This window comes from Pavona decussata, unplaced genomic scaffold (assembly GCF_977016875.1).
Source record: "Pavona decussata unplaced genomic scaffold, jaPavDecu1.1 SCAFFOLD_83, whole genome shotgun sequence".
Classification (NCBI taxonomy): Eukaryota; Metazoa; Cnidaria; class Anthozoa; order Scleractinia; family Agariciidae; genus Pavona; species Pavona decussata.
Window position 1 is genome coordinate 47,919 of NW_028145501.1, and position 26,827 is coordinate 74,745.

At 38.5% G+C, this 26,827-nt stretch overlaps 2 protein-coding genes across 5 annotated transcripts in view; one reads left to right on the forward strand and one right to left on the reverse strand.

Moving 5' to 3' along the window:
* Positions 1 to 3,866: 3,866 nt before the first annotated feature.
* On the forward strand, positions 3,867 to 24,729 carry LOC146475669 (uncharacterized). 2 transcript variants are annotated; one of them, XM_085115370.1, is made up of 15 exons: positions 3,867 to 4,064; positions 5,644 to 6,778; positions 7,743 to 7,822; positions 8,355 to 8,477; positions 9,054 to 9,199; positions 9,666 to 9,780; positions 10,494 to 10,724; positions 11,100 to 11,375; positions 11,988 to 12,176; positions 12,700 to 13,050; positions 14,054 to 14,174; positions 14,971 to 15,036; positions 15,310 to 15,505; positions 20,869 to 21,166; positions 23,421 to 24,729. In XM_085115370.1, exons 1-15 carry the CDS (start codon positions 4,011 to 4,013, stop codon positions 23,862 to 23,864), a joined length of 3,825 nt encoding a protein of 1,274 aa, XP_084971496.1. In that variant the 5' UTR covers positions 3,867 to 4,010; the 3' UTR covers positions 23,865 to 24,729. The 2 variants fall into 2 exon arrangements, with proteins under 2 accessions (XP_084971496.1, XP_084971497.1); XM_085115371.1 differs by lacking the exons at positions 20,869 to 21,166; positions 23,421 to 24,729 and having other exon boundaries at positions 15,310 to 15,509.
* Positions 24,376 to 26,827, reverse strand: part of LOC146475670 (uncharacterized) — a 29,568-nt gene continuing 27,116 nt past the window's right edge. For all 3 annotated transcript variants that reach the window (XM_085115369.1, XM_085115367.1, XM_085115368.1), the window contains one exon: positions 24,376 to 26,787. In XM_085115369.1, coding sequence (XP_084971495.1) covers positions 26,752 to 26,787 — 36 coding nt within the window. In that variant the 3' untranslated portion in view covers positions 24,376 to 26,751. The remainder of the gene's footprint in view (positions 26,788 to 26,827) is intronic.

A 26,827-nucleotide genomic window follows, 5' to 3' on the forward strand; every position in this document is an offset into this window, starting at 1 on the left:
ATTCTTGCAGAAGGAGATTAAGGAATTATTATAGAAAATACCTTTTAGGGTTTTAATGACAAAAAAATTTCTTCCAGAATGCCCCAAAATGGCCTTTTTAATGTTTTGAAAATCTAAATTTTTTTGTGGAAGTTTGTTTTGTATGAACAACAAACCAACCTCACATTTTGTGGCGTGGCTGGAATTTTCCCTTACTACAACTCAGTATTTTGTTTTGTGTTTGTAACTGGTAGTAAACCCAATAATCACGAGCAATAGGTCAATTAGTTTTGAAGAAAAACGATTTTGTCAGTAAAACGCTTCCAGCATATCTGCTTATCCATAAAGCGCTTTATAGTTTTATTCGTTGGGCCACAGAGTGCTTTATGGTTACAAAATTTAAAAAACTGAGTCATTTTCAAGAAGTCCTCTTTTAAAAACGCTTGTAGGAGCATCTAGATTGAAGGACAAGTGTTCACTTTATTTACCACAAAATGCTCTGTGGCTCATTGTCAATACCACAAAGTGCTCTGTAGGCAAATTAAAACCGCACAAAGTGCTTTGTTATCTGGTGATCGAAAGTACTTTGTATCTTGTGAATGACTTGCTGTTTACTGAAGGATTAAGGCGGTCAATAATCGACATAGTTTTAAAATAATTTATGTTTAAAGCTTTTACTGCAAAAATCAGGATGTAGGACAAATTTGCTTTGAATATAGTACGGTGAACCCTTTCTATTAAAAAGACGCACATCGTCGGGACCGACTCCAACTGTCTGGCTTAGAGAGGTTTCGGGCTTATAAAAAGTAGAGGTATTAAGGTGACACCAGTAATACTGAGATAACAAGCTAAACCGATGCATAATGACTACACGCGGCTGTATTACGTCCGTCTGAAGTCGTTGAAACTACGAACTGAGACAGAATCAATATTGGAAAATGGATTGTTTTTTTGTACGTCAGGTTTGAAACCCTCAAGGCCCTTAATATTCTCAACGTATTTAGTTATCTACAAAAAAGAAGTTTGTTTCCATAATTCTTAATTTAATTGCTTTCATTTTCAGCACATACATTCCTGTTTGAGGCGTTTTTCACTAAACCCCCAACGTAAAGTTATCCGTTGACGGTTGTTTAATATTTAAAGTGTCCGTTGTCCGACTTAGAGAGTTGTCCGTCTTATGGGGAGTTTAATTACAGTAGAAAGACAAAAAAAACGTAGGTGTCCCCAATAAGTTTTATTCCCGGTGTACAACCAGAACGACAGACACATTAATAAAGTTATTATTATTATTATTATTACTAGGATCGATTTGACAACTGAAATGTAGGAAAGAAGATTGTGGACACAGATGTGTACACACATGTTGAACTGTAACTATTTCTTGCAGAAGTTTAATCCCCTGCAACGGTTTTGAATTATTTATTTTGCTGGCACTATAATAAAACAAGTATTTGAAAAACACATACAAGTAGATCTGATGTAGTGCTTTAAAAACATTGCCCTTAAATGCAGACACTTCTACTGTTTTTCAGTGCTAATGTGATCAGTATTCAATGTCAGGGTCTCATGTGCCACTGGACATTAGTAAACAGTTCCTTGTATCAGATAAAGTATGCTTCACCATAAGTACAAAACAATTTACAGTTTTCTTTCTAAATTATTACTATTTCACTCTTTGGAGCTGTGGCAAGTCTTGAGTAGTGTTTTGTAATTTATTTTTTGTGTGTTCAAAAACAAAAAGTCAATAAATAAAATGTTCGACCATTTAAGTACATCAAAGTCAGTCCAGAAGTTACAGCATGTGAAGAATGAATTTTATTTCAAGAGTAATTATTTATAAATAATGCAGGGCCATAGCCCTATCTATAAAAATATATTTAAAAGAAGCAAGATCATACATATAAGGCTGTGTATAAAAGTGGGACGGGGACAAGGGGACGGGGACATTGGGACGCGTGTGTGGGGACTTGGGACTTGGGGACGCGAGCGGAGGGACGTGGGGACATCTGGTATGGGACGCGGGACGTATGGGACGCGGGGACGCGGGGACGTGTGGGACGGGGACGCGGGAGGTAAAGTCGGAGGTAAACGCGATATCTCTTTCTTCGTGAAACTGTGTTATTTAACCACATCGGACACCTTATGATGTTTACACAAAATATTTCTTCATATAGGAGTAGGCGCACTGACTATCTTGATTAGGGTTAAGCACTGTTAGCAAGCATTTACTGTTAGATTTGCCACTAAAAATATGTCAAACAAAATAGAATATTGTTTCAATAGTTGAATCCCCCGTGGTTTAGAGGCATATGCAATAGATTTCGGAGCTAGCACTCCGGGGTTGGAAGTTCGCTTATGCCACAAGTAATCTAGTTTCCTTTTTTATTTATTTGGAATCGAAAATAAATTTTGGCGACCGCTACCCACCCTACCCTGCTTAAGGCTCCAATTTTCTATCAGCAAGAAGACCAGGACAGCGGTTTCACTTTCTTCAATGCAGGGGGTCTTGGCCGAGTCTTCGTTTATTAAACAGGCATGGAGGAACGGTAAGTTTCTACTGCTTTTGCTTTGATCATCACGCAACCCTTGCACATCCCTGACTATAATATACAGAAGTTTTAGGTTCAGAGATGTCTTCGGCTAAACTGAGCGTTATAACGTACGCAGATTTTGGACCTTCGACTTAAACAATAAACATTAACGTCCCCACGTCCCCCGGGTCCCTATATTTGACGTCCCCGCGTCCCCGTCCCCGTCCCCGTCCCATACGTCCCCGCGTCCCATGATGTCCCCACGTCCCTCCCCACGCGTCCCCAGGTCCCAAGTCCCCACACACGCGTCCCAATGTCCCCGTCCCCTTGTCCCCGTCCCACTTTTATACACAGCCTACATATAAGTCTGATCATATACAAAAAATATCATTTGCATTTTAATCATTGTGATATAAAGTAAGAATCAACATTTCTCTGTGCTAATGATACTCTATCGTGTATAAAATGAAAGGGGACTGTGTCTGTAGCAAAAGAGTATCCATGTAATATTAAGCAAAAACATTAACAATCCCACCATGAATTTGACTTTTAAATTTTAAGTAAGTTGAGATTATATACTACTTGAAGTGTTTGTTATGAAATATTTCATAAGATTTCTTGGCGCCAACAGTTTTGAAAAATTTTGAATCAATTCTTATTAAAATGTGTTAAAAAGTAAACAATCAATAAACAGACAGTACATGAAATTTGATTTAAATTATTTTAAAATGATGACCAGTCTTTTATTTAAGTATGAGGCTGATTTTACTACCAGCACTAGATACTAGGTTTCGTTGTTTTTGTTTAGTTTTGACCATTATGCTGTAATTTTTAGATATTGTCTCAGGGGTTAAAGGTAATCATTCCAAGCCCACAAAGTACAACTTTTTTTTAAAAATCCTTTATTTAATTTTTTTTTTCTGGAAAACAACAAAAAAAAAAAAATTCGTGCAGAGGGTATCAACTGAAAAAAAAATTCCTGCACAAGCACTGAGCATAAAAAAAAATTTTTGCAGACTGAAAATCCCCCACCCCCCCCATCACTTTTCTAATGGTCCGTCCCTTAATAAGCTACATATCGTCTGCAAAACAGCTTAGCAGAAAGAGAGATATATATTCCGAAAGAGGCCTGTTGGATATCACAAATGTGAGAATATTTTGGTATCAATTTAGCCTGCGTAGCTGGCGGTATTGTAGGCGCGCGTGAAATAAAGTTTTGGCGGCGGAGCCTGCAATACCGCCAGCTACGCAGGCTAATTCTGGATAATTTTCACTCTCTCACCCCCACTGTTTTGTATTGTTGTCCCCCCAGTTCTACAATCGCTTACTGCGCATGATTACGAAAGCCAGCTGTACTTGAGAGGCTTCAACTCTATGGAAACCTGAATCGAGCTTCGCAAATTACAACTTCAGAACGTGACAGGATGCACCGCCGATCTCCCTTTACCGATATATTTTTCAGGATTTTGGAAATATCTTGGTGGATTTATTAGCGTTTTCATGGCATCCAACAGAACTGTTTTTCAACAAGATGCGACAGTGGAGCAGATCAAGGTATGTTTTGAGATGTGAATTGCAATCAAACTTCGTTTATAATTTTCCCGCTGTAAACTTCATTAGGTTGAAGATAATGTTTTATCGGCACTAGGAAATTGTAATTTTCGAAGATACTTGCAAGAAGCCGCTTTCGCTCGTACGAATCGAACTGAATTGTATCTCGCGTTTTGAGCGCAAAACGTTGTTCATTGATTTGTTGTGCATGTGTGGTAACCAGATCGATCGATTTTTGAAGTGGCAGGAGGTTTGCTTCGATTCCTGATATTACTCTAATGATCTAAACAGTTTGACCTTTCTGCCACTGATACATAGTATTCGTAGGCTATTAAAAGAAGCTTTTATATCGTTTGGAACGCGTACGAAAACATAACTGCTAAAAGGTCATCGTAAATGATCTGTAACGTTTACAGTTGAGTCTTGTATGTTTTCAACACATGAAACCGATCAAGATGAGCTGATGTTTCTCTTTCAGCGCGAACTACGCTAGGAAAGTTTGCTTACATTACGATGAATCCTTAAACTCAGATTCCAAAACTAAAACGCTTCCCAAATTTTTGTCGGCTTACAAAAATGCCGACAAAGTAACGCTGCTAGGTACATTGTAAGTTTCAGCTTAATATAAGCTTAAGTTATATCGTTCGTTTGAGTGGTCACTTACTTCAGGATTTCATCCACAGACTTATTTAATAATCAAGATTTTACTTTGAATGTAAAGGATAAAGGAGACTGAAAGCCCTTATCCCTTAAATTATTTAATTTAAAATTTTAAGAAAAGGCAATTCAGAGTTTATGTTCGGTTGTCGTGGAAATATATAAAAATAAAGGTTCGTGTAGCTCCGAACTGCGGCATTAACAATTTCCCACTTTCCTATTGTGTCTCACAGCTTCTCACATTATTACCATGACAAATGTTTACTCTCTTCTGGGATTATTTTCCCGTTGTTAAAAATCTTCTTGTTGGATTTGTTATTTCGGAGTTTATTTATCAATGGGATGCTTTTAAATGACACGAAAGGGAAAAATTTCGTTCGCGCGTTTAACGAATCCGAGATGTTTCAGTTTCAGAGCGAAATTCTATTTTTTTAATTTGACGGCCTTTCTATTATTCAGTTGTTTACTCAAAACATTTGACAGACTGAAAAAACTCAATACATCTGAATATTTTACGTAGTTTTTTTTCTGTCATTACAGTGTGTATGAAAGAGCCATAGATAGATAAACTTTAGTGAAAAATTCAAAATTTCTAAGCCACTTAATTGAGTATTTGTTTTTCCGATATTTTGTTGGCCAATAAATTGTACTGGCCTTTAATTTATGAATGCCTCGGTATTATTTGCATTTGTTGCTTCTTGCGGTGCTTATAAAGTATGAATTAGAAAAGCATATTGTTACAACAAATTATGAAAAAAAATCTTTTTGGAATTAGACAAACGAGTAGTTCAAATCCTCATTAGTATAGCATGTGAAATCTCTTGGGAACTGGAAATAACTGGAAAGAGTCATAAGCTTCGGAAGTCAGTTGTTCTTTGCAGGGGTATAAATAATTTAGTTTAAACTTTGTTTTTGTTAATTGCAGGAAAACCTTCAAGGAAACCAACCTGTCAGTGAACTTGTATTCAAACACTGCAAAAATCTTTCTTCAGAAGATCTTCAAGCTCTTGTGGAACATGTAAACCCTGATCTTGGTGCAATATCCATTCACAACTGTCAACCATTTGATGATGAATGTGCTACCAAGCTCTCAGAACAATGTCCAAAGCTCACAAATATTTCTTTCTCTGGGTCGCTTGGAAGACTGTCATCTGTGGGTATTTCTTCACTTGTGAAAAACTGCAAGCACCTGAAACATGTTACAATCATGTCAACTGAATCTGAGGAATTAGCCGACGACAATGATAACAATGATGATGATTGCAATAGTAACGAGGATGACAAAAGCTGGGTTCTTAATGATGATATTTTTGCATCATTTCTTGAAAGAACAGATTTGGAAGTGGAACACTTTGCACTTTGTGGATTTGAGAATATTACATCAAATGGCTTAAGGCAAGTTCTGGCTCACATTGCACCAACTCTCATGTCACTGGATCTTAGTGAACTGTCTGCTGTGAATGATGACATTGTTGAAGGGTTGGGTGATGTTTGTCCAAATTTAAGGGATGTATGTTTTAGCCATTGCAAGTTGACTGATCAAGGTTTGTGTATGTTTTGTTCGAAATGTAAGATGCTTCAATCAATTGACCTCTCTGGTTGTCAAGACATTTCTGATGATTCAGTTGTTGCACTTTCAACAAACTGTACTGCTCTGACGAAAGTTCAACTTGAATGGTGTGTTAAATTGACTGAAAAATCTTTAGATGCTTTGGTGACAAACTGTCATAACTTGACATCAGTGGACATGTCGCAATGTGCCGTTAGACACATTCCTTTTGGTATATTGCATCATGTGTCGCTTCAAGAACTTAAAGTGGAAGGTTGTACTGCGCTGAAATGTCCACCATTGGACAAGGTGACCAAAGGCCTGGGGTGTTGTCGTGATTTTCTAAAAAAATGTGATTTGCAGCCACTGTGCCGTTTGACATTTCTGGGAAATCAAGGGAGTGGGAAAACAAGTTTAATGACAAGTCTTCCCACCATGACACAGTCTATCGCTGATACCTCAACTGAAGGCGTTCATGTTGGATCTTGGAAACCATTTAAAAGTGGAAAAGGTGTGTATTGTAAGCTCTTCTCTCTTTTGCATTTATAATGAAAGTCATAAGGCTGAGTTATATTGCAATTCTTCATTTTTAACTTGAGTGTGCACAAGTAACACCAATCTTGTTCTTTGTCCTGGTTCAGACACTGTACCTCTTACATCTGTCATGCCAAGTGGTATGGCAATGGCTCAACATTGGTACAGCTTCTGAATTGATTCATTTTGGTAGATTTGAATTAAGAATGGAAAAATCTTAGGTATGACAGGGTTTGCAACATCAAATGACATCAGAGCAACCTTGATTCATCAACCTTACCTTTCATGAGCCAAGCCTTATGCTTATTAAATTACATGTACCATATGAATCATTTGATATAACAGGCCTTTTACAATTAGCTTCATGCTGACACACTAAGCATGAAGTTTACATGCATAAAAAAGGTTTCACGAATTTAACTCAGCATAAGTAACCAAAGTTAACTTGGTTTTAGTAATAGTTGATCAGTTGTCCTGCTGAAGCTGCAGAACTTGATAGAGCTACAGACTCTCCAAGTATGAAATTCTAGGATATCAAGGCCAGTTCTGAACAAGAGTGTGATTAGACAATGTTTTTTGTGGTCCACTGGTTTGAGAAATTTGAGAACTGCAAGGCATATTCCCTTCCCTTCCCTTCCCTTCCCTTCCCTTACCCAGTACACGTTTAATATGGAGCGAGAAACCTTCACTATCTGAATCATTAATTACCAGATTCTCTCACTGGGTTCACCTGTAATGATGATGATGATGGTCTGGAATGAACGGGCAACAGACATGTCTGTTTTACAGTATTTTTTTTGAATGTACAACTGCACATGTACTGCTTTTCTCCACAGTGTGATTGTTTTTGTTTCTGCTTATTGGTACTGTACTAGGTCAGGTTTAGCTTTGTTGTCCCAGATTCAAGACATTTTCATTTTTATTAATTGTTCAATGTTTAGAGTCTGTTGACCTTGGCACTGATGTTAATGAAAAGATGTTGTCACTTACCGTGGAAATGTGGGACTGTGGCGGAAGAGCTGTAAGTACCATATGGGCCCTGATATCAACATGCATTTACTCGTCACTGGCTGCGATATGTATCATTCTGGTTGTGGTTTTGAGAAGTTGTTTAAAGTTCTATCATTTTTGTGTATTTGGCTTTACATGTATTTTCATGGCCTGTTTGTACTTGAACTTGTAGTGATATTGTCAGGAGAAATTGTCATGATCACTGTACATGTTGACTGCATCAAATGATGTTCGGCCAGCACAATTTTTTGGGTTACTGTTTATTTATGCAGTACTTGGTGGTGTTTCCCTTTGAGTCTGTAGGTTAAAATCAAAAAGTGCATTCTGATGATTCAGATGGAAGTTACTCATGGATCAGCTGAGCAGTACTTTCCTGTGGTGCTTTTTATGCTATTGAAGCTTAATGGTGGTTTTAACTCTATTGTTTAATTTTTTTTTTTACTTTTACGGTACCCAAAGATACACTGTAAGTTATATACGTTCGATAGGAGTCATTTTTCACATGAATGACTTTCTGAATGAATGATTCTCTGTTTTTGCAGTGCCTTCAGGGAGTTCACCCATTGTTCCTCTGTGAGCAGTCACTGTTTGCCATTGTGTTTAATGTGCATGACCCTTTTAAAATTGAGTCTGTTTTACAATGGATGCTTCTCATGCGATCAAAGGTGAGTCATAAAACAAACATATTCTGTTCATGTAAGTGCTACAGATTTTCAAAGAAAAATAGAGAATCTTATCTCATTGTTTGGTAAGATGCCATCTCACATATTCTATCGTATTGTTGGTCACTATAATATTTTAACCTGGAAAAAAAATACTGTCTGTAAAAAGCTGACTGAAAAAAAAATTCCAAATTAAATTAGCACATGTTTATTTTATTTTATGATCTATTCCCCCGAAGGACCTTTTCTGAAAAAATAATTATTTAATTACATTGTACACATAATTTACAGTAACTGTTACTATTGGTGTATAATTTATTAATCAACATGGAAAACTATTTTCAAGGGCTACAAGAAAAGCATTCAAAAATACATACATACAAAAAACAAAAACAAAAACAAAACAAAAAAATGAAAGCTGGTGAACAAGACTATATAAAATGGGATCAAAGTACCAGGACTTTTCTTGAAACATTATATCTGAGGAAAAAAAAGTGTCAAAAGCAAGGCACCTTAATTAAGTGAGTGATCAATGAATAGTAGTTTTCTGTTCTTCTCTCACTGGTTTATTTTTTCTAGGCACCCACATCACCATTCATCATAGTAGGAACACATGCTGACAGCGCGGAGGATCGGAGCATGCTTGGTGATGAGGTACTTGAGGCTGTAAAGAAGGCTGACGCAAGCCAAAGACAGGAAATTCAGGCTGAAATAGACTTGCTACGGTGGGTAATAAGCTCTTTGCTTTGTCTTTAAACAGTTTTGCTTCCAGACATTTCAAACTACATATATTTAAGACTTAACATTAAGTTAAGAGGAAATTGGATTTAGTTTATTTTGCACTGTTTGTTATGCTTTATGGGGTGGTTAAAACCTTTTGAGTCTGTAGATGAAATCCTAAACATTATCCATTCAAGTGGAAACTACTTTATGAGCAGTGCATTGCTTTGGTAGTGTTTATGACTATGCTGCACTACTGTAGGTGGTTCTAACTTAAATTATGTTTCAGTCAGTGAGGAAGTTGTAAGCTGTGACTATTTAGTGCATTGCTAAACAGGTCTTTCCTGGTGTGCTGTTAATTTTTCAAAATTTTTTCTAATTATTTTTCAAATTTTATATTACTTTGAAGTGAAATCTGAGTATGATTTAAGAAATTGAAGTTCATATTTATTTATAAACTTTTTCCAACAGGGATCTACGACAGGACAAGTGTGTTGAATTAAGATTAAACAAGCTGGAGAATCTTGTTTGCAATTGGTCCAAACTTCCGCAGCAAGTGTTATTTGTCAACACTTTGAAAGGAAAGGTAACTCAGTCCCTAGAGCTCCAGTACTCCAGTATAAATTGTGTTCAGTAGGAAAATTAAGGAAGTCTTATTCTGTTGTCTTTGTATGCTTTCCTTTCAAAGCTCCCTGTTAAGATCAATTCTCCCTCTATGATCAACACTTCTTCTGGTTGCCTTTAAAGAGTAGACATGACTGAAGCAAGTGCTGCTGTAATTGTGTCTCTATTTTAAGTGGCTGTAACAAATAATGAAGGCCAACTATATGAAAAGACAGGTTTTAAGTTGGGTTTTGATGAGGAAATTTATACACAGTATTTTTGGGTGTGTGAGAGGAACAAAGTGAAAGTTATGCAATTCCAAGTTGAAGAAATAAATTTGTAATCAGCCATATTGTTATTCACTTTAATGGCAGTTAAGAGGTTTATGTTGCTGGACGGGAAGCCAGTACATTTTATATAAATCTAAGCTTATACTGTACATGGTTTTTTGTTTTACGTTGGTTTCGCTAACAATGAGTGGTACCCTTTTACTGTGTTGTATTTGCCTGGGTACAGACAGTTTGAATTATAGTTTTTCTTAAGGAAAACAGCATGACATGTTGAAGAACCATCCTTGAAATTCCAACATTCCCATCTTGTGATCAAGTGCATGATCAAAGTTGATCCACTGACCGCTACACTACTGCCCACTCTCACAAATTTGCGCAAATACTTCAGTTTCATTTTCCTTCATAGGGCATGACAGAGTTACAGCATTCCATCACTGAAACCCTGATGGACAGCACATTATTCCCTCACTTAGTGGAAGAAATCAGTCCAGGCATTGTGTATCTCTATTGTGAAATACTACAGTTACGTGAAAAAAACACCATGCTGCTTTCTTGGGATCATTATCTGCGCCTTGCATCAGACGTGGGGCTAGCAGTTGAAGCTGTTCAACAAGCAACAACGGTGTTAGAGTACAAGGTACGGAAATATACAGAATGGAAAGTTGGACTAAACTGAAGGATCTATAGCATACCCAGAACTCTACAATGTAGCTGCATTTCCTTCCCACTTCAGGGGGGGGTTTAGATGTTAAGGTTAGAGGACAAGAGGGATAATTTATTGAAGGGAGTTGATGGGTTACATGATGCAGTCATAACAATAATTTATATCGCTTAAAACATTGTGAACATTAGTAGCTGTAGGTCTTTGAGTTTATGGTTAACAATGGTGGAGGAGAGGTTATTCAGTGGATGTTTGTGTCTAAGATTTCCAGAGCTTAGGTACTAGATGCGACTCAGAGTTTAACTAGTTAATGGTAAGATAAATGTTGACTTTCAAAACTGTTTTTTTCAGGGCTGTATATTGGTATTCAACATTCCTTCATCTTGCCAAAACCAAGGCCCTTCGAAGATTGTATGTGTGAACCCAAGTGCTCTCCTGAATTGCATAGCAGGGGTCCTGTGTGAAACAGACCCTCGTGAATTTGTCCCTCAGTTTGTCAAGGCTGGTAAAGTGGAGAAGTTCTGGCCAACAGGTGCACGGCCAAATGAGTGGACCTTGAGAGCAGCCATTGCTGATATTGTGAGCAAAGGCTTTGTGCGAGAGTCAGTTGTGCCACTATGCTTTCAGGTGAGAGTGCCTTTAGATTTACATGTATTAACCATGCTATCAGTGGCTTCCATTGTTTGCATCTTTTGTTGCTCATTTGGCTCAAATCATGCAGTAATGATGGTCATTCTTTGTATTATTTTTTTGTCATTATTTCTTAGCATTCATGGTTTTCCTGGCAAGGGCGTACTTGTGTGGTTTTAAATTAAGATCTGAACGTATCTGGTGACACTATCCTGGGTATAAACACAGTGGCAAAAATTTGTTGGCAAAGCTGTGCCAACAAATGGGTCAGATAAATGTATACAGAGAATTAAGCAGAGTCAGATCCCACAGCTTATGATCACAGCTCTGCCACCAAATCTTTGTTGTCATGCATTCCATGACTTCACCTTCATGCAAGAAGAAATAAACTGAGTTAATCCAAGAAAAAAGATGGGCGGCACTTTCTAGGTTTTGAACTCTACAGTATGTATCTGTGTGTGTCAAAATATGATTTAATGGAGGTGGGATAACCTTAAGTTCCTCCCTCAAGAATCCTGAAGGCATTCTGTAAATTACTGTGGTACTGAGACTATGATAAAGGTGAACATCTTCTGTAAAGTTGTTTTCTTTGAATCATTTAAACATTAGATCCCAGGACTCTTGGATGAAGAAGAGCTACAGAATGTAATCAGTTTGTTCAGAAGCCTTGGGTTCTTGGTGGAAGGTGCTCCAAAGGGAAATTATGATGTTGAGCTTGTCATGTCACAGTACAAGTCTTGCTCAGTGTTCAAGAGGTACTATGTGCCCCTCATGCCCAAGCTGCCGGAAGAGTCAAAGGTAGGTCACAGTGTGGTATTTCTCCTTTTAACTTCACCTTGAGGTAGTTAAATAAACTTGCAACATCCCATCACAATACGTTGTTAAAAATATTTCTTTTAGTTCAAGAACGTGTATCTTTGCAAGTGATCAACGCAAGAGTTTTTGTTCTACATTACACACAGTTAATGTGTCTTAGTCTAACTTTACATGTTAAATTTACAGACAAATTTTACAAAAGTTGCACACATTTGTGTGTATTTGATGGAACGCGCGCGTAAATTGCGTGCAGTGTATCAGATTTATGCGCATGCTCGGTGCGTGTAATGCTGCCATTCTGGCAGTCAGTAGTATGTATAGATCAATATAGTGTGTATATTGGTTTGCCTGAAAGAAGTAGTTCTCCAAAAGCAACCGTAGCAAAAGGAGTCGAAACGGAAAGCAAGAACCTTGATCTTAGGGCAGTATTAGGGGGTATCCCTTTCCACTTGATCCCTCCCCTGACTGTGACATCTTCAATCATTTTGTACGTTGTCTATCCTAGGATACAACAGCTTGGCCCAGTTCCGTCCCAGAGGGTCACATTCAGGTGGGATGGCGTTACAAGTTTCGTGATCACGTGACCATTGACAGCACTGCACCACTGCTTATCGGCGCATGCGCAAACTTGAAGCCTTCCTGCGAAATGTGCTCATACTGGAACTCGGGCGCCATTTTGAAAGTTGGCCCCGTGACCGTACAGATATCACGTGATAACACCACCTTGGATGTGATTGGTCGGTGCAAGATTACTGACGGCAGTAAGCAAGCCCTAATCATGACATGGGTTGTGTTGGCAAAGTATTTCTACGTTAATGAAGCATTGCTGATGAATTACAAGGGAATTTGTCCTGAGGTAATAAGAACAGCCAGCTTGCCAAGATTCTTAATAAAGGAAATTAACGCTTCTATTAATACTGTGACAGCTGTAGAGAGATTACGTGAAACGGCAAACGTCACCTTGCCGTTTCAAGTTTCACGTAAAATAGCGTGAACCTTTTGACTTAAGCTAATTTTGCGAGTTTCGATGAAACTGTTTTGCGACTCACTGTGGTGAGTTCATGAAGAAAAGTGCGGTAAGGAGCGAGTTATGAAGGATTTTTAAACATGAAACTTAATTTGCCCTAGTATGACTTGCCGGGAAAATTATTGGTGTACTTGTTTTCAACAATTAACTACTTATATGTATAAGAAAAAAAGGAAGAAATACTTACGCAGTTCTCACGTTGACGGCAAACGCGAAATAGCCTGTTTTCACGTAAAAACGGCAACCGGCAAACGCGAAAAATGGCGGGAAAATCGTGGTCACGTGGTTATTTTTGCCGTTTGAGTATAGGCGATGCTAAATCTCTTTAATAAAGATTAACGCGACTTAAATTTATGTGAATAGGGAACAAAACTAGTGTAAACCAGTAAAAGGAGGTAAAATTTCCAAATGGACTGGAGGAAACTAACATGAGTGCTGTGGAGTATTTTACGCTGGAGATTCGAATGACATTTTGTTCGCAAAACAATGAACCGGATGTTGGGATAGATGACTTTTGGGAGCGAGAATGTGCTTAACAAATAAATCTGTTGTTAAATTTTCCAAAATCCTATTTCTAAGTAGAGGATTCACTTATTGTTAAAAATGATGCAAATTTATAGCGTCGCGGGAAGTAACGGTCTATTTTATTAAACTTTTTATTCATTTTACGCCGAGTTTTTTTTTCGAGTTTATTACGGTTTTAGTATTTAGGCGATACAAATTGTTTCTTTATTCTACTCGGGCCAGACAGCAGATTCCTTTTGAAAATTTGCTGATAGCATAGTGATGCCATTATCCCAAATTCAAAAGAATGTCCTTTCCTTTTTTACAGATCACGGTACCAATTTTCGGCTGCAACAGACCAAAGCACAAACCACTGTATGAGCTTGTGAGCGAGTACAATTCACAAGTAAATCATCATACAAACTACTGTTGGTTCATTCCACCTGCAGGTAAGTGAAGAAACTCAGTGAAATCCTTTGTTTATGTCGCCATCAAGTACTGCTCAGCGACTTTCATCAAGGATTTCATCCACAGACTCAAAAGTTAGAACCACTTTGTATAGCATAACAAACAGCACCACAGGAAAGTACTGCTCAGTAGCTTTCATTTGAATGGTCACGCACATTACGATTTCATCCACAGACTCAAAGCTAGAACCACCTTGTAAAGCATAATTAATAGCACCACAGGAAAGTACTGCTTAGTAGCTTTCATTTGAATGGTCACACATTACGATTTCATCCATAGACTCAAAGCTAGAACCACCTCGTACAGCATAATAAATAGCACCACAGGAAAGTACTGCTTAGTAGCTTTCATTTGAATGGTCACACTTTACGATTTCATCCACAGACTCAAAGTTAGAACCACCTTGTACAGCATAATAAATAGCACCACAGTAAAGTAGTACTGCTTAGTAGCTTTCATTTGAATGGTCACACTTTAGGATTTCGTCCACAGACTCAAAGTTAGAACCACCTTTTACAGCATAATAAATAGCACAACAGTTTACCGGTCAAAACTTCTAGTTTTGATAGTCATACTTTTGGATATTTTACTCAAATCCAAACTTTATTTCCAGTTTGCACACAATAGTAAACAACACCAAAGAAAATTTTACTCTTGTACTTCAAGATTGTACCACAGTTCTGAAGGTGAAGCACCTGTTTTAGATCAATAAATGCCAATACATAGCATCCTCTGCACAGAAAACTGTTCAAAGCCCTGTTTTTGTTTATTCACCAGCTTTGCATGCAGATGAACACTTGGAGATTCCTGAAGACACCATCAGTTGGCTCGCTAACATCGCCTGTGAGTATTGCAGCAATGCTGATGGCTCATTTAACTTGATCAGATGGACTATCATAATTTTTTTTTAATTTTTTCTTTTGTTTCTTTCTTTTTTTTTTGGTTGGGGGGGAGTGGGGAGAGAGTAGGGGGTCAAACAAACTTTTATATCTAACTACTGTGCTCATACGAGAAATGCTTCCCAAGATGTACGATTTGAAGTGAATATGCATGTTTAGTGAATTGTCAGTCACGTAATTACTATACGTATTGACTCGCCGTGCAATATTTCCCTAGGTAAATCCGTGCTTTACATCAGTTATCACCCGGATCAACAGCACGAGGTGAAGCTTCTACAGCAGTCCCTTGACCTGGCCGGGTTTGACTGCCTTGGAGACTGGGTACTAGCTGGTAAAACGGGACAAGAACTGAACGAAAAACGTCGGAAAATCATCGCGGACTCGTCTCTGTTTTTGGCTTTTGTCACGTCACAGTAAGTAGAGCACTTCGTTTGGCGATCGTAACATCTTGGGCTGCTTTTTCATGGTGCTGAAGAAAATGTAACAATTTTCTGTTTTGCTTTAAGCACTGACTTGTTGCAGTATTTGCGTTCATTGTAATTGTTCAGGTGTAGGAGAACCGCCCTTAACTTTGCCAAAGAAGTGATTCAAACAGCGTTCTTACATTTTAGGAGAGTCTGAAGAAGCCACGTGGGTTGTCTATTCATTCTTGCTGGTTTATCAGCCGCTTGCGTCGTTATGTGGATATACCGGAACTCTTTGCTCAATGCTCAGTAAAGTAACACGGCTAAGTAAATTTGTCTCGGTTGCTGGCGATTTAAAGCCTCTAGGACTGCCCGGCCACTTAGCTTTTTCGTTCTTATGCCAATCAAGGGTCGGTCCCCGCTGTTTTGTTTCACTCTTTTTATTCATTTGAGCACAGTTTTTAACCAAAGAAAGTAAAATACCGTCAGTTACAATTGTCTCGACGAAAAATGGAAAAATCTCAGAAGGAATTGCAAAAGAACTCAATTCTGGAGGTTGATACGGGCTCACACAAATCTCTAAAACAAAAAAAATCAAATCTTCTGCTCGGTCATTTGGGAAACTGGAATGTGCAACGTCTATTTTCTTTGTTTGACTTTGGTTAAGTGAAGTCTTAGCCTTGTTAATGTGTTCCTTTAGTTTATTGCCGAAAGTAATAGTAGGCCACCATGCACATCCAACTGTTATTCATCATAACACTTTGAGGAGCTACACAAGTACGCTTTGCGCACTGATTTTTTCGATTGTGATTTTAATTCATTGTTGAACGAGGTTTCGTTTGAAGCATCCAGGTGAATAAATACACTGACAAAGGACAGGGTTATTTATCTTCTTTGCGTTTCTTGGTGAAACGGAAACTGGCTTTAGACTTAAATCTTAACTTAAAGCATAAATTTTCATTGTTGGTTACAAACATTTTGTTAACTGTCTCCCTGACAACGTATTGCGTTGTAAGATGTTTGGTTACGTGGCCATGCAAAAGCTACTGAGCAGTATTTTCCTGTAATGCTGTTGATTATGCTGTACAAGGTGGTTTTAATTTTGAGTCTGTAGATGAAATCCTAAACTGTGACTATTCAAATGAAAGCTACTGAGCAGTACTTTCTTGTGGCGCTGTTTATTATGCTGTACAAGGTGGTTCTAAGTTTTGAGTCTGTGGATAAAATCCTAAAGTGTGACCAACCGAGTGAAAGGTGTTGAGTAGTTCTTCCTTGCGATTCTGTTTGTTCTTATTTTTGTCTAAAGTGGAATAACCCCCCCCCCCCCCCTCAAATTTGTAGTTTGCTCTCGTGAAAATTAAGAACTTAATATATGGCTTTATTCCCTCATGGTGCCTTTTGTGTTACATCATACAAAAACTTACAATAGCTGTTTTGGATTTCGAAGCGGCTATTGTAAGTTTTTAGAAGTACATAAGATGTAATTGTTAAGGTTTTTTTGTTTGTCCAATGTGTGCGAAATAGGTTGTATTTTTATGCAAATACGCGTATCTTGCCATTAAGTGCAAACAAGCAAAGTACATTTTCCATTAGATTTTCTCCGGAAAAACGTTTCCTTGGCTTTATATCTTGGAGAATTAGAAAATCGTCGTAAACTGGCGTATTATTTCTTCGCACATTCATAAATGAGCGTCTATTCAGCTCCTGGTACTCCAGCTGTCTTGTAAGCTGATAAAGGTTGGTCATGTTTTTTGACTTTGTTTTTTCCGCGTTGATTTTTCGCGGAGCCTCCAGGTGACGTTTCGTTCTTTTTGTAACGTAACATTAAGCTGCATCCATTTTTCTTTTGTTCCTGTTAGAGTCGTTTTAATAGTTTGTTTTTCAAACGTATCTATCGTATCTAAATGAGATCCCATCTAGAGACAAGGAACTGTTCGAGGAGTGCGAAGTAGGATTATCAATGGGAGACAGAATTGTTCAAGTTAGGAAGTCCTTTGATTATAAAAAATGAACAAAGACAACGTGAACCCGCCAATTTTTATGAACCAAAAACCGGATAGAAGACACAGTTAAAAAGCTGTAGTGGCCAAAAAAATTTCTTGTCTTGCAATGCTCGTACAAGGCTGTGAAGCGGAAAGAGGCGAGAAGACGGATCCTTCTCAAGTTATTTAAATTCGTCTCCCAGAGAAAGCTTTCGAGCGGAAACTTTCAATTTTGTTATTTAATATATTATGGTAAAGATTTTCCCACCCCGATCGAAAATTGTGTTCGGTATCACGACTTTTCAGTCAAGGTAAAGGGTAAAATTGTTTTAATTAAGGAAACAGAATTACATGTATGGCGAAAATTGTAGCCTTTGTGTGCTCTACATAGAGAACCTAAACAGTTCTTGACATAAGCTGGTTGCTACGGAAACCGTTGAAAACAATCGCGTATTTTATTTAACCATTTATACTCTATCGTTGACGATATTTAAACGCTTTATTAATCGAGTGTTTTAGGGACGTTAGGAGGTGGCAGTGGGGCCGTTCTGGCGAAACATATCACATGAAATTTCACATCCTCTTATTTGCTAAGTAAATATTCATAAATTGCCTTTTTCGCCAAGTCGGACATTTTTCGAAAAACCTCATTCATATTTCAGTGTTTCTGCAGGTAGTTAGATTGTAATGGTTTATTTTTTAGTGTTTTCAGTTTGCAGCAATTTTCAACACTTTTCTTTTAAGAAAATGATAAAATCATCGCCTTTGTAATTTAATATATTTTACGCGCAGTGCATATATTTCCTTGTCCATACTCCGGTTTATTGCTTTTGAGATTATTTCCCCAAAAGATAACGCGAGAAATGGGTCCATTGCATGTGACGTCCGTTTTCAATATTTTGATGAACAAACTATTTTGGAGTTAGTTAAACCAAGACTTGTGTTACGAGTTAAACCTTTTTAGTCTGAGGATGAATATTTTTAAAATGAAAGCGACCGAGCAGGACTTTCCTTTGGTCTGTACAAGGTGGTTACACTTTTCAGTCCGTGGATGAAATCCTAACGTGTAACCATTCAAATGAAAGTTACTGAGCATTATTTGTGCGTGGTTCTTATAGTTTTCTGTTTTATTTTTTTTGCTACTATAGCTGCATTCGTGGTACAAATTTCACCGGAACTAATAGCTTATCCCACCAGGCGGTATTCAAAAAATTGTTTTTTTCAATGAACAGCTTGCGAAACATTAATTCGTAGTGACGTCATCAGTGACCGATATCAGCTGTCGGTTTGATATTTCTGGGTTTGTTGCCGTATCCAAGATCATAAACAAACTTTCGCCACAAAATCGGTAAGTTATCACAAGCCATACAGGTCATAATCGAAGACTAGCGGAGTGAATCGGTTTTTCTACGGAACAAGGAAACAGCTTAAATAGGTAACGGCAAAAGAAACAACAAGACAACGAACAAGGTACACATGCCATTTTGATCAAGGTAAAATACAATTCTAACATTTATCGGTCGAGAAAATCCAAAGAAACAGACGAAAGTTGTGAGCTGGCAAATTTAGGCATATTCGTTTTAAAGTAGAGATTTTCACGCTTAAACTACTGTCGTTCGATTCGCCTGTACTCGTCGCTTGCAAGTGTTAACGCTGAATCGCAATTGGATACAATTGTGGCCTATTTGTGGAAATGACTCGACGCGATCGAGTGAATTTTGTGCAGATTGTTATATTTCCGTTTAATATGCAATATTTAAAACATTTCTTAAGCTCCTTTTGTTCATTATCTGCAATAATACATCGTTATCTGCGAAAATTTTCATATAATGTTTGTATTTTTTTTAAAGACCATTCGTATCTTGCCGAAGGCGAAACGTTCGTGATGGCGGTCGATCGGGTGAGACGAGTAGAAATTTGATTCATCTTTCATCGAGTGCAGCTTATCCATACCTGATTTTCCGGCAAAAATTGAGACATTTGAAATCTTGTATGTCAGTTTTCGAAAATGAGTTTTTCTCATGGCCAATACGTATGCTTTTTACCCGTCTCTGAAACAACAGATTATTAGCGTTGTCAATAAATTAGCATTCCGTGTCTGCAGTAAAAAGATAGCCTAATCCCCTCCACTGTCGGTTTAGTTTTAAAGTGTCAAATGTGTTTCGGGAATTTTTCCTTTTTGCTGCCTTGGATGATTTTGATCAATATAGTTTCAGCTGATATATTTTAAATGAGTAAATAATTAAAAAGAATTCGATGTTTTCTTTTTGCTTGACGTTTGAAACTCAAGCAACCGTATCGTAGAAGATTAAAATGACCTTTCTTGTCGAGGTATTGATTTCTACGGCAGAGAAAGAAAAAGCAAGTGTTTGCTGTTGTGAAAATAAGATAAGGAACAACGAACAGGAAATTCGTCTGACCGTTTATGCCTTGTTTTTATTTAAAACACAATAAAAATGATGGGCTGTACCCGGGCTGTATTCACTTGACCTGGAATTAAAAAACATACGTTTGAATGGCGATAAGCAAATTATCGACTAAACATGTTTAAAGAAAGAAAGAAGAAAAAGAAAAACCTTCTCGTGCCAAAAGAAGTAAACGAGTCTCTTCGTCGAAATTCCTCGATTTCCTGATTTCGAGAACTGCAGCGATGCCGACTTCAGGAGCTTATGGCGGACTTATTTTAACTCGACGCCAATTTTCTAGACCCTGACTGTGTTGACAATTATGCCAGTTGCCTCATCAGGCTTATTAAGTTTTTTTTTTTTTATAAACACCTTTGACCTTTACGAAATCTTACTTTCCCATTAAAAGCAGGTGAAAAAACGGGAGGGAAGAGGGGGGTGGGCTCCGCTCGAATGGAATAGTATAGTGTAATAATTTTAGTATTTGAAAGGGGTGCAAAAATAGACTGTGAACGAGAGGATGGCAATCTCATCAAAGGTTTAGAAAAGGTAGCCAAGAAGTTAGAAATTCCCGTCAGAAATTGAAATACAAAGATTGGCTTGTCTGCTAGGGTGGCGCCTATCCTCCGGGAAGTGGGATGAATCGCTATCTTTAATCTTCGATGTCTGGACCAGTTACGATCTTGTATCATTACACGGACATGTTTTGTCCTCTGTGCGTACAGCGCGGTACGTTTATTGGTTGATCATCGGAAAAAAGATTACACGCGTCACAGTGGTTTAAACAAAACACCTGTTTACCCTATTCCTAGCGAGAAGCCCTATCCTCGTTTTCCGTTTTTGAAAAAAAAAACAAAAAACAAAAACAAAGCAAAACGAACAATCAGACAGCATCACACAAACGCACTGCTCAATAGTTTTAAAATGTTTGTGTGTTATTAGAATTCATCCACTAACTCAAAATTTGTTGTTTGTAACTTTTAAGATACCTGGACTGGACTCGTGGCACACAGGATGTGAACACTGGTCTGTCTCACAGCAAGCCTGTAGTCTCCGTTTTGTTTGACAAATCTACGTGGGACACTGAGGGGCATGAATTGGGGTCCCTGTTGAAGGACCACGGAGTGTGCTTAGATTTGAGTGCTGGTTCAGGGAGTGCTCTCTCGCACCAGTACGATCAAGGACAAATCAACGCGCTTATCAGCTATTGTAACGGAACACTGTACGGCACTGGGGATATACACCCCCCGGAACCTCCACGCACACCAGAGCACGAGACACAGGTAAAGGGATACATAAACTGGGAACATCCCCCCCCCCCCCCCTTCTCTTTCAGTAACCTCCTCTCCCCTTTCCCCACACTCAAAGCTACTTGTTTTCCGAAATTGCGCTTTCCTGGTCGCCAATGCAACTAAAAAATTTGCACTGGCGACCAGAATTGCACAACTGGTCGCCAACGGGCGATCAACTATTTCATGCCACGATCATTATACAAACAATAACTTCTATTTCAGCCAAATCGATTAAAATTAAAATTCAAAGCCTCCCGCCAATTGGTCACTTACTTTTTACCTTTACTTGAAGTATAAAACCGATTTTCCTGTTGTTAATTAAAACTACCACAACGTTTCACAGCTATGATCAGCGTGTTTGTATATTAATCTTATTCATTAGCAGAAAAATCGCCATTGCAGCCCCAAATGCGTTCTCTTCGTTCTGATTCTTAAAAAAAAATTGGGAACCAAAAAGTTTGGTTTGTGTTTTACTGCGAAGGAAAAATGTTATTGACACTTTTTGGCGACCACATTTTTCCATATGGCGACTGAAAAAAATATTCAGTCGCCAGTTGGCGCCTGCCTAAAAAAGTTAATTTCGGATCCTGGACTTTGACAGGATGTCTCACTTCACTCCACCGTAACAAAGAGCCAGTGGCCGTCTATGGAGTAACTTTGGGTTTAATTAAACTAAGTAAATCCTATTCTTTGGTTTTACCCTATACGCGCGGATGGTTTACAACTTCTCCGTAAATGCGAGTGTTAACTGTAAAACCAGAGGATAAGGTATTTATTATTCCAGTTTATTTTACCTGTAACACTGAAGTACCCAGGTGATTGGCCTCACGAGATGCTGGTGTCCTTCCCACCAGTTCTGGAATTCTTGTGTACCTTCTCAGTTTCCTTCTCCATACAGTGCACGCTTTACAGTCCTTTGACTCGATCTTTTCCAGTGATGGTAGGCAGAACAGTGACTATTCCACACGAGGATGAATGACCTCTTTTCCTCCAAATGCTCTCTGCTGAAACTACAATGTCAAAAATCCCATCATATGCTGGTTCATAATAAATCTTCACCTTTTCCACAGCAGTTCTCGTGCTTTTTTTGCAAAGTCTGAGCAGCACTCTAGACAGCATAGGAGAAGGCATGTTCGTAGCAGCAGTAAATTTCACAAGTCAGGCTTGATGCCAAAATTATTCCACACTTAACCTCAAATGCTTGGCTCCCTTCCATATTCGAAGAAGTATAAAATCTCTGAAAAAATAAATACTTTAGATTCTTGCACTTCAATAGAAGCAGGGAGGCAAAGCTAGTTTTGGCACGGCCATCTTCCTCCGTCTTGATACGGCCATACTTGGAAACCAGGCAACGAAATAAGTGAAAAATTGTGTAAATATCAGAGATATCAACCAAGCGAAAGTTTTGCGGACCTTTCAAATCTTCCTGATTTGCGCCATCGTCTGCTTCACCTGAAACATCGCCCAGTTTCCTCACTGAAACTGGAAGTCATCAACACTCAAGCACCACGTGGTTTCTTGGGACTCGGAATCTTCGGTTTCTTCGGCCGATTCTTGCTCAACTGAAGCTTCATTTTCCACCTTATTTTTCTTCATAGTAAACTTGTTACCTGTGAACCTCCTTTTCGTTTCTCTACCACTCCTAAACTTCTTGGGAGGCATTTTCTTGAGACGTTTAAATTGTCAACAATGGCGAGGTCTTGTTTTGCAGCATTTATTTCGTCATGTACTTGTAATGGAATATCCACTGACTGTTCACCAGGGCCCAGTTGTTCGAAGCCCCGCCGTTAAGCTAATCCTGAACTTTGACTCGAGTTTAATTACTAATCAATAGAGATTCTTCAAAAGAATTTTGACCCTCAATTTCGACTTAGGCTTTTCTTTATCATTAGCTTAAAATGAGATGAGCCTTTAAAAGCCTTAAATCGTCTATTAATGTTAATCGGCTTTCGAACAACCAGGCCCTTGCACGGCTTCCGGTCCCTGTTAAATGCGATCCCACCTTTAAAGTTCTGATCTCAAGAATGACAAATTTTATGGAAAGAAGGGAGTAAAAACCGGGTAACGGAAAGAAAAGTCCTCGAAGTAAGGACGAGAGCTTCTCTCCTGCGCTGTTGCAGAGGCCGACCAACGACACGAGTATACAAACTTCCTCGTCACCGCGCGCGCAAGAGCGTCTCTGTCAATCAGCTGAAGGTCAACTAAGACTTGTTTCTTTGCCGTTTTTATTTTTCATTTTATTTAGGTACTAAACAACGCTAATCTGGACTCGTCGACGTCTGACGAGTTTAAACCAGTCACGGAATCCAGTAAGCCCAAGAAGGGAGTTGAATTCTCTGACCTGCAGTCAGTCCAATCACCAAAAACGGACTCCAGCAATACTACCGAGGACGAGAAGGTCGCCGAGCAAATCAGGCGCATGGCTGCGAGTGCGGTTGCCGCTGCTGTTGCGGGTGCAACAGCACAGCAGATCTCGAAATCCAAGTACTCTACACCCGCGATAAAAGCTGCCTCTGCCGCAGCGGAGGTTGCACAGGCGGTAGTCAATGGCAACAGTGACGGTGCAGCACAGGCGGTGTCCAAAGTAGCGAAAATTGTGGAAGAGGAAAATTCAAGAGTGAACGATGCAACAACCCAGAACGGCTCAGTGACCAGGCCTCCCAAGAGTACGCTCTGCGTGCTATTTTAGTCACGTGATTTTCCACAAGATCGTGGTACTATCACAACGGATGGTACGTTCATAAAAACGTGATTAATTATAGTATTTTTGGCTTTTAAAAGCCGAACATGGAATTTAACTCTCCAATACGCAGGAGGTGGGACCTTGTGGTCCCAGTTTTCAAATGGCATCTCGATGAACAATGTTTGATTTGTATTTGTAAGTGGTTACGCGGTTGCTGTAACACATCATTTAACACAGCGTGACCACTCAAGAAATGACCTTGAAAGGAAGGAGTGCTTTAGGTTCACAAGCAGGACTTCTTGGTTTGTTGTGAATAACTGAAGTTTCACGACAACGACGCCTGAAGAAAGGACAATTAACCAACCTATAAGTTTGCAGAAAAAGTTGTCAAAAGGCAAACCAAAGGCTTTGTCAGTTGGTATGGTGCGAAATGCAGGATTGTGAATGGCCAAAATACTTTGAACTTTGGACGCAACGAAAAAGGAAAACTACTGTCCAAACTAATCTTATGTCAAGATTATTTCTTGTCAGTGAATTCTGTAGTTCGAGCAACGTGCTTTAACTAATGGAAACACTGTTTTCCGTTGTTAGCAAATCAGAAGCAGAATATATATAGTGCACGTGACTTGGTGTGCGCGCTTTTTCCCGCGCTTGGCGTATGTTTCATTTTTCTGTTTCTACTTCTGATTGGTTAGTTGCGTTTGTTGTGAATTCAGTCGAATCTCACGAGAGATCAGGAACGGTGTCGTTTACAATAGATTCTTGAATGTGACTGTGACCTGACTCGAACCAAGCCAACATTTTGAAGGTGGTCGTTTAGAAGATATGCGGTCGCTCAACGAGATTTTATTATACTATGGGTTTAGGTTAAGTGTACCAACCAAGATTCAAGCAAACTTGAGGGGGTAGTAGATGGTGGTAATTCTGATTTCAAAAAATGGAGGCTTGTTATCCTCAGACCCTTATCGATTCTGAGGAGTTGGGTAGTGTTGAATTAGTAGTTATAATGTATTGTATCAATCTGTTTGTAAATACATGTTTAGCGGTCGCGGTATTAACTGTTGGCGAACGTTATCAATAATTAGAAGACAGAGAAGTTAATATATTGACAACAAAATTTAGTTAATTTTAATTTATTTCATGTTTTAGCATTTGTGATATATTGTAATTTTTTTTAATCGCTTCAAATTGAAGTCGTTCTATACACCGGTTTCACTCCCAGACGCCTGGGCTAAATTTTTGGAGGAGGTTTGGTGCCGAAACCATGTTACAGTTGTGTGCTTAGTGACCTGGCCCGTGAGTTGAAGCGAGGCTGTTGTTCATTTTGTTTTGATACAAATCCCAGTGCTTTTCAAATGTAAATGCAAACTATTTAGCATAAGAACAACTAGAATTTGATATGAGAAACGGCGTTTGTATATATAAAAAAATTCAACTCCAGTCTCACCTTCACTCACAGACCAGGTCACTAAGGACGCAACTGTAAAATGGGTTATTCTTCAATCCCCAGAGCCGTTCGTTACTGGCCGGCGGGGCTTAAGCACATCAGTCGAGGGCACCTGGGAATCAGACCTGGTTTCCATGGCGTCATGTTTATTCAACAAGTTACGTTACTTAGCGTAGGAGATGTACATAGCCATACGTTGCACGTAAAATAGAAAACAACAGTCCTTCATTGAACCTTAGAGTTTTACCTCATTTTATGGCAAACTAGAGCGATTCTCGTTTCGTCGTGCGTTAGTTCAAAAGTTCAAAGCAAAGCCTCGTTTGTTTTTTCGCCTTAAGAACACCTTATTATAGAACAAAGTTCGATTGACCAATCACATTCCCTTAAATAGGTGATGCCAAGCAATGTTGCATAATTTTAGGAACGTTGTAAGCCAATCAAAAGCAGCTCGACGTTCGTTATTTTTTGTTCGCTAAATCAAGGAAACCTCTATTTTCCAGTTAACATGTTTTCTTTTCGTTCGCGTGATCAAACGAAAATCGCTCTATCCCAGCCCTACTATTAACTACTGCTCAGCAGCTATCATTCTATAATATCATTATAATATTTCAGTTATTACTACAAAAATATAGCTACCTAACTTAATCCTATCAATTTTAACGAGTCTCAGTTTCTCCGTTTAAGAGGGGAAATGTAAGCTAAGGAATATAAGCTATCCTATCGCAACATTTAAAACCTTAATTCTCCGAAATCATGAAAATAAAGCCTCTGTTTAGTACACAAAATAGCTTTGTGCGAAATTTAATGTGAGTATAAAGGCCCAAGAAATTATTTGACAGCTTCAAATGTCAAATTACAAACGAGGATTTCACTTACCCTACTGAAGCCACCCTTCACTTTCAAATTACTTGCTCGTCATCATCCTCCGCGCTTACTACTGTCCTAGTCGCCACGGTTTGAATAAGAAATAGAAAACTAGATTCCGGTTTTAAATTACAGTTAAAAAGTTTGCTAATAAATTTTGTCTATGAATCCCATTACAGAACTTGACAACATCCCACCCCCGCGTAAAAATTTTGTACCTAAAAAGCGAAACGGCTAGATACCTCAGCACGCAGGAGTGACTATCGTTTTGTCAAGCCAATTTGAAGTCGTCTTTGTAGTTCAACCATTTACTAACAGTCTTTCAAAGGTCTACTTTGGCACAGAGACAATAACGTTGGACAAACTGTTCATATTACAAATTTGTTATGTGGATACTTCCGTACTCTAGTGTATTCATGTTGTTTGGAGAAATTACCACTAGAATATTCGTACTACGTAAAACTCCAACGTACAGACTGGCTAAATTCTCATCATCTGCCTGTTTGGTGTCGTATCGATCTTGTAAGGAGAAGCTATAAGTTGATACAAATATATAACATCGTATCTTCTTGAGGCGTGCCCTCAGCTGAAGCCTTGGTTCGGATTCAAAGAATATGACTGAAAATTAAAAAAAAAATATCGTTATTAAGTTTATATA

Bases quoted from the DNA above. Each gene is read 5' to 3' on its own strand.
- LOC146475669 (XM_085115370.1), top strand. From the start codon at position 4,011: ATGGCATCCAACAGAACTGTTTTTCAACAAGATGCGACAGTGGAGCAG. The intron at 12,177-12,699 runs GTAGGTCACAGT...TGTCTATCCTAG, and splicing joins AGCTGCCGGAAGAGTCAAAG to GATACAACAGCTTGGCCCAG. The intron at 15,037-15,309 runs GTGAGTATTGCA...ATATTTCCCTAG, and splicing joins TTGGCTCGCTAACATCGCCT to GTAAATCCGTGCTTTACATC.